Raw genomic sequence first — 8,012 nt, 5'->3', positions numbered from 1 at the left:
TTTTCTTTTTTGACAATTTTTATTAATCAAAGACAGCACAACTTCCATATTCTGAGTGATCGGATTGATTCCAGGATGCTTTTGTAGCTACAATAAGCTTAACCAAAAGATACATTGCAGAATATATCATGGGTTCGAAGTAACACGAACTGATGTCACTGGTACCCCACAGAACACAAGTGAGGGTGCTCAGGAAGAGAATGTGCCATTGGCAATGGTCTGGGACTCTTGCAGGGACATGCCAAGAGCTCCAGAAGAGAAAAGGAGAATTCAACATTGTACCTGATTGAGAAGGTCCCTGGAGAAGCATCCAAGGTCTGTGCCCACCACTGAGGCAGAGCAAGGTACAGAATAGTTCAGCTCCAGCTCTCTTAGGTATACAAACCGAGCAGTTTTTATTCATGCTATATAAATATATTTTGTATTGGCATTTATAGAGTTGCATAAAAGCCAAAAGATAAAGTTCTGCAAGGTTTTGCTTCATACTCCTAGGTGGAAGCTTGAAGGTTTATGTATCACCGTTCCTAACAAAACCCATAAGCCAACTATGTGGGAAAATAAACTAGATGTGCCATTGCAACTCCTTAGCAGTTTATAAAGAGTTTTCAGTATACCAACAAATACTCTGTGCAAAGCACGTGCTTAGTTAAAACTAAGTTAAAACTAAAACTATCCATGCTTATACATGGATAAAGTGTAAGGGGGGAAAAAAAAGAGCTTGCAAAAGAAGCTAATATGTGTTGTCTGCATGCTCACAGACATATAAAAAGAGAGAAAAGTGTCCCTCACTTATGTAGCATGGTTTTGGTTTTAGAAATGTAGATGTTTTCTCTCAAAGTAACAGTAGTTTCCACGCTCATAATGAAGACTGCAGTGAGTTTATACTTATGATCCAACACCACTTGTGTTGAGGGCAAATCCACCCCTTGGTGTAGGACAAGAAGCAACAAAAAACCCCAACCAAACAAAAAAACAACCCCACAGAAATCCCAACCAAAACCAAGTACGATTTATGGGATGGTAAAAAAATCTGTAGTTTTCCAGCATAACACCTATAGTATCCCTTCCCTTTCTCATCACCCACTGAAGTTTGCCCAGGTTCTCCACAAGATAATGCTACTTCATAAGAAGTCATTTTCCCCATGAATATAGCAGGCTAAAATACCCAAATTCCTTGTAACTGGTAACAATAAACATCTCCTTCCCATGAATGGAGACAGTGATTTAACAGGTAACAAAATTTAAAACTAAAAGGTGATGTTTCAGCCCACAGTTAGGAACTCAAAATGCGAGATGTACGATGCAGAAAGGAGTTAAAGATTTTGTATCATTTCAGCTCGAAAGTACAGCATACAAATCAGGATTATTACAGAAGGATCCACAACATGGTCATTACAGAGGCAATACTGAAGGCGGCTTTGTTAAGCCCAGTAATCGCGCCCTCGTTGCACAAGTCGTGTTGGCAGCAGAAGAAATCAAAGTTATCCAGCTGGAAGAATTCAGCAATTTCATTCATACTGCACTGGGATGCCTTCCAGCAGGAGGAAGTTCTCAATTTACCTACAACAAAAATTAAACAGATTAAGGGAATACCGAAAGTAATATCATTTTTGGCACGGAGACTCACTGCCTAGGCTGCCACATACTTGCTTTTTCAATTGCAAGTGTTTAGAAGTTTCTAAATTTGCCTTCAGTGGGAATTTGGTGGTGCAAACAGCAACAGGAAGCCATGGTTCTGCCTCCAAACCACTTTCTTGGAGCTCTCAGCCACACGGTGGGATTTCCAGCTCAAGCTGACCAGTGCTTCCAGTTCAGTCCCCATTGGGAGACATGGGGTGGAGCTGGAGCGATAACTACCCTGGAGCTCCTGATGGAGATGGACAGTGTGTCAGCACCCAGTTCATCCCATCGGATTTGGTCTCATTTCCAGAAGCAACACGCAGAAAACACAACGTGAAGAGCAAGAAGAGCCCTCCCTGTTGTAACTCATCCCCATTGGCCACCAAACACCTTGTCTTCCATCTTCCCTTGACACCCCAAGGACCCAACGCTGACAATGGACAAGCGCCATAGGCTGGAAAACCTACACTTTGTGCTCAGGAAGGTTTAGGCTCAAGGGAAACGGCAAAAAAGAAAATTCCTTGGGATGCAAAGAGCCCAGAGCCACGTCCTGGCAGCTTTTCTGCCCCTACACCAGGTCAGGAGCTTCAGGTGAGACCATCCTGGGGAACAGAGCAGCCCCATCCCAACCTGCTTCCAAAGCCAACCCAAGAGTCTTTCTAGAGCCAAGATTATTCCAGTTGACTTGGTACTTCTTATTTTTCCAGTGAAACTCTTGTCACTTGTAGTATTCATAAAAGTTAATTAAGTGTTATTCAACAACCAGAACAGTAACTCCATACCCTGAATATCCTCGACCATCTTCCTGAGATGCAGGTGACTTCACCCTCAGGAAAAGGTAATTTATTTTAATACTGTCAGTTCATAAAAGGTTGAGTCTTCATCTGCATGTTTGTGTGTTACATACACTTAATATGGCTTTAAAGTGTAACAAGTTCAAGGCAAATGTTTTGTATTTTGAAATTGTTCTCTCCTATTTGTTTCCAGCTCCCTTAGCTGGGGGGGTTGTTGGCTTTTTGGTTTTGGTTTGGTTTGGCTTTTTTAACTCTGGATATGCAGATATCTGTGTATATGCTTCTACAAGTATAAATCATCTATCTAAATCATTATCAGCTGCTTGGAAGCCAAAATATCCCAATTTAATATAAGCATGACCTTCAAAAATACTGGCAACCTTCTTTTGAGCGAGGCCAAGAAATGCATCCTAAGGCCAGATTAGAAGTGTACAGGCAATGAAAACTGATAGAACCGTGTTTATTTTAGGTCCGTAGGAGAGAATACATACCAAATTTCATCTGCAAGCAAGTATCTTCATTTGGTAAGCAAGTGCTATTGGTCTTGCACAAGGAAGGGCTGTTCTCGCAGTGGTAACACCTCAGGGTATAACCTAAAAGAACAGGGGGTTATCTTTACTGAATAATAAAGTTCAATCTGCATGTAACTGTCACAAAACACAGGCCTGGTTGTTAAGAAACAAGTTAAAATTTACAAGCTTTTGTCAGTGTCCAAATTCTAATTCCATTCCATTCCATTCCATTCCATTCCATTCCATTCTATTCCATTCTATTCCATTCTATTCTATTCTATTCTATTCTATTCTATTCTACTCTACTCTACTCTACTCTACTCTACTCTACCCTACTTCTCTCTTCTCTTCTCTTCTCTTCTCTTCTCTTCTCTTCTCTTCTCTTCTCTTCTCCTCTCCTCTCCTCTCCTCTCCTCTCCTCTCCTCTCCTCTCCTCTATTCTATTCTATTCTATTCTATTCTATTCTATTCTATTCTATTCTATTCTATTCTATTCTCTGTTTTAATTTCATCTCACTTCTCTCTTGTGCCATACACCCAGTTCCCACACCAGGAATCCAGGCTTCCAGCAGCAAACCAGAACAGTCTGTTGCCATATAAAGCAGTACCGTATTCTGCACCCAGTTCTTTCTTCTTTAAAAGGATATTAAATAATCCAGGCCTTTTCCGCTATTTTCCCTTGTCTGGCTTTTTTTCCATTATTTCCCAGCCCCTTCCATAAGACTCCATCAGGAAAATACCTCCCTTATACTCACCAGAAGTACAAAAAACGCCCAGAACGATGCAGGCGGTTAACAGGATGCAGTTCATCTTGAACATGTTTCTTCCCTATTCTGGAGGCATAAACACACGTTTCTTTAGAAGCCACATGAAACCAGCAAAATACATGGTGAGGAACTGAGGTTTTGAGCTTTGTTTCAGCATGGAACTGAGGGCATTGGGCAGAAAAACCACCGAAAGAAGAGCTGAAAGTAACTTGGCTCGTTCCTAGAGAGGATTTTTAGTCTGAAAACAGGGGTTTTATTCTGAGAACTGAGATCTGAGCCCCAATGGGCTGTGGATGAGGCTCCTTTCTTCTCTCATTCAACAGGTCTCCCTATTTAGGTCTCAAATACCTTTTATTTCCCAGCAATTCCCCAGTAACCCTGGAGCCAGACTGTGCTCCTTTCTTCTCTCTCCTGACATTTATCTGCACTAAGGGGACTTTTGCCTCTTCTGTCCCCAGATTTCTCCTTCTCACTAAGGACAGACACATGCAATAACCCCCCAAATGAAAGAGATAGGAAAGTCAGGATTTTTTTTAACATAGGCAACTCTAAAGCAAAAATCATTAGACACAGAGTCTGAACTACAAACAGTAACACCTACTATTAAAAAAATCTCTGCTATTTCAGAGAGGAGGTTGCTCAGCCCAGGTACCAAGCAGATCCAGGAGGGGGGAGAGGGACAGAAGGACCGCAAGTGCTAGAAGAGCATGATTTCATGTTTGTCTTCAAAACCCAAGGCGGATTTAAAGTCCCAAGGAATTAAAGGCATTCAGATAACAAGTTTCACCCACGATAAGGCAGCAGTGAATGGTCACATTGCTGCTCTTGAGCCTGGTAATGCTGCTTGAAGCTATTTCTATGTGCAGCTAAGAGTCTATCTGGCCTGGCAGACCTTTGTGTTGGTATGGAGGAGTTTTCCTCCCAGAAGGCTGACCATGGACTTGAAAAGACAGTTTCATAGTAAAAAAAAGCACCGAAATCTTTCTCACCCATAAGTCAAGTTAATTAAACAAACTCCAGAACACATGTTTTTTCCCTTGCCTGCACATTCTATTGTTGAACAGCAAAACTAAGAAAAACAAAACCCTCATGTGCAGCAGGAGATGATTTTCTGGGGTAAACAACTTGTTTTGGAGGAGCCTTTCAAGACCAGAGGCTCATCCCACAGTGACGTGAATCTGCAGGGGTGCTCTTGGTCTTGTGGTTAAAGCCAGAGCCTTTCTGGGCAGCAACAAGAGCCTCCCTGGTTATTTCTCCATCTTCCAGGAGCCCTCAGTCACACAACGGTGTCAGCAGAGCCAAACAGCTTTGCCTCTTAACAAAACCGAGTCACGACCAGAATAAATATAAAGCAGATTAATAAAAATCATAACAGCTTTGACGGTGCTAATTCAACCAGCCTGTTTTTGTGAAAATGATTCATTTTGTCTGTTCTCCTGAATGACAAAGAGATGAGGCAACAGTAAAATTTTAGCTTATATATGTGGGCAGAAATTCACAGTATGGCTTAAAAGGAACAGCAGAAAAATTCCTAAACTGGATTTTCTAAATTGCTGCTTTAATTCAACCATCGGACCAATCTCAACAATAAAAAATACAGGAAGATGCAACTGCAACAGCAAGAGGGGCTCATTGCCTTGGTTGTGCAACACGGTTTCTCTGCAGTCCCACCTGGGAGGGCACACGCACAAAACCAGGCTGCTACTTTTCATCACAACATAAAAAAGAGGCAAGAGAAGGGAAACTGGGACCAGGAGCCCCGTTCCCGTGGGGACCGGGGCATTTTTAGCAGCCGCTCAGGGTTGCGCCACTTCGCAGCCCGCAGCCGGCAACCCCCTGGCACTTGCAAAAGGCTTCTTTAAAGTGAGCTGCAAGCGGTATCCGCAACCCCCCCGGCTCCAGCCCTCGCTCCGGGGGGTTTCCCCGCAGGGGGTCCCGGTTACCCCCGTTCCCCGACCGGTCACCCCCGGGCTGCGCAGCCCCCGCCCCGCTTAGCGCACTGCGGAGCCACCGTGACTCAGGCCCGGGGACAGCCCGGGAACGGATGAAAACCGATCCGCTGCCCACGCCGCTGTTAACACGCTATAAATAGAGATTTCACCCCAAACCTTTCCCCCCGCTCCCAATTCCTCGGAAAAGGCCTGACCGCCCATCCCAGCCGAGGATCTGCCCCTCTGGCGGCTCGCCCCCCCTGGGACCCCGGCCACCGTTTCTCCTCAGCTCCCGATGAGACGAGGGGCTGCCCCCCCTTCCTTCCCCTCCGGACCTCCCTGCGCCCCGACGGGCACCGGGGTCCCTCCGCGCCCCCCACCCCTCACCTGCCCGGAGCAGCCGCTGCCACCAGCCCCGCACCGTCTGCCGCGGGGGGGCTGCGGCGCCGGCGGTGCCTCCAGCGGCTGGGCCGCCCCCCCGGAGGCGGAGCAGCCACGTTGGCTCCGGCCGGTCCCGGGCAGGGCAGCGGGGACCCGCCCGGCAATCCCAGGGATGCTGCGGGACGGGGACTCGTCCCTGTTGCGTAGTCATGGAGTCACCGAAGCATTTTGGTTGGAAAAGACCCTCAAGATCATCGAGTCCAACCGACAACCTAAATCTAGTGCTCACCCACGTAACGGGTGTTTAATGAAGGAATGTTTGTTTCTACAAAACTGAGGACCTGGTGCCTGACCCCAGCGAGGTGAAGAGGACCGAGAGACATCAGACTATGAATCACAGGATGTCAGGGGTTAGAAGGGACCTCAAAAGCTCATCCAGTCCAATCCCCCCGCCAGAGCAGGAACACCCAGATGAGGTTACACAGGAAGGTGTCCAGACGGGTTTGAATGTTTGCAGAGGAGACTCCACCACTGCCCTGGGCAGCCTGTTCCAATGCCCGACAGCCCTTTGGGGAAGAAATTGTTCCCAAGATCCAACCTCAGCCTCCCCTGGCACAACTTGAGGCAATTTCTTTGCGTCCCTGCCTCCCCTCAGCTCCTGTTCTCCAGCTGAACCCCCAGGTACCTCAGCCGCTCCCATCACCCTTGTGCTCCAGCCCCTTCCCCAGTTCCATTCCCTTCTCTCAACTCGCTCCAGCACCTCAAGGGCTTTCTTGGCATGAGGGGCCCGAAACTGAACCCAGCATTCAAGGTTTGGCCTCCCCAGTGCTAAGCGTCCTATGCTTAATTTCTACCGCAGCAGCTAAACCTGCGCCTTGTGTCCAGCGTGCTTCCCATCTACACACAGAACCCAGGTTTCAATAGGCCCCAGTCACCCTGACCAATGTCCCCCATTTCTCGGGTGGGCAGGGCAATGGAACAAGAAAAATGGGATGAGCTGGGCTGCGATTAAACGCTCATCATCCTCAAACACTTTCTTCCTAAAGTGTAATGTGGCCAAGCCCATCACACATCCCCACTCGCAGTTAAATCAATGATATTTGTCAGTATCAAATACCTGGAACTAGCAGCATTATCTTAAAAGGTATCCTGGATTTGTTTCTGTTACCACAGCACAACTGCCAATTCATTCATTAAACATGAAGTCAACCCTAAATCGCTCACAAATTAAATCAGATTGTTGATGTATTACAGCAGCTGGTTATCAGTCAGCTCAGCACACGATCTTATAAATATCTTTAAGATTTTGTCTGTTTAAACCCTAAATAAAAGCAGAGGGATGCAAGAGTAAGATGCTTGTGTGTTATTGCATGCAACTTATTACATGAGAATGCACTCAATATATTAAAAAAGTCATTAATTTATTAATTTGCTTAGAAAATTTTGCAATGAGGAGCTGAGAACAGGAAACTTAAACTCCAGCCACAGCTGAACATGCACCTGTTTTCCTTTCCTGAAATCTGCATGAGGATTACCCCCAGAGGACACATTTATCTGTACGGTCACAGATCAATGGTATTTCCAGCTTGGCCTGCATTTTTCACCTTACCTCGCAACAATGATGAGAAATGACTTTAAACAACGACATGAAAAAAATTCCAGCACTGGAATAACTTGCACAGCAACTTTTGGTGTTGTTTTTTTTTTCCCTTGGCTGGCACACAGCTTGTTTTTCTCTCTGCAGTCACAGTAAGGAAACGATGGCCAAAGGTTTTCTCCGTTCAACAGCAAAAGCCCACAAAAATGCTGCAGGAATCCTACAGCACAGCTATGAAGAGACCGTCAGCGTGGGCCGTTTCTACGGACAAAAAAGGACTAGATTAGTTACATATTTGCGTTGGATGTGCGAAGTTTTTAACCATATGTTGAATTCATAGATGTTTAATGAGGTTTATTTTGGCAGGAGAAGCACTAACCCGGCATCAATATCAAAAAGTTGAGATCTGA

The 8,012-nt window shown here is 45.5% G+C and overlaps 1 protein-coding gene across 1 annotated transcript; it reads right to left on the bottom strand.

Moving 5' to 3' along the window:
- On the bottom strand, nt 1–6,144 carry CD59 (CD59 molecule (CD59 blood group)). The gene is made up of 4 exons (XM_065840158.2): nt 6,012–6,144; nt 3,682–3,759; nt 2,906–3,007; nt 1–1,560 (listed from the first exon to the last, which is right to left on the bottom strand). Exons 2-4 carry the CDS (start codon nt 3,743–3,745, stop codon nt 1,367–1,369), a joined length of 360 nt encoding a protein of 119 aa, XP_065696230.1. The 5' UTR covers nt 3,746–3,759; nt 6,012–6,144; the 3' UTR covers nt 1–1,366.
- Nucleotides 6,145–8,012: the final 1,868 nt, after the last annotated feature.

Source organism: Patagioenas fasciata, chromosome 5 (assembly GCF_037038585.1).
Source record: "Patagioenas fasciata isolate bPatFas1 chromosome 5, bPatFas1.hap1, whole genome shotgun sequence".
NCBI lineage: Eukaryota > Metazoa > Chordata > Aves > Columbiformes > Columbidae > Patagioenas > Patagioenas fasciata.
Note: the sequence above shows the minus strand (reverse complement) of the source record. Positions and strands in the feature narration are given on the sequence as shown.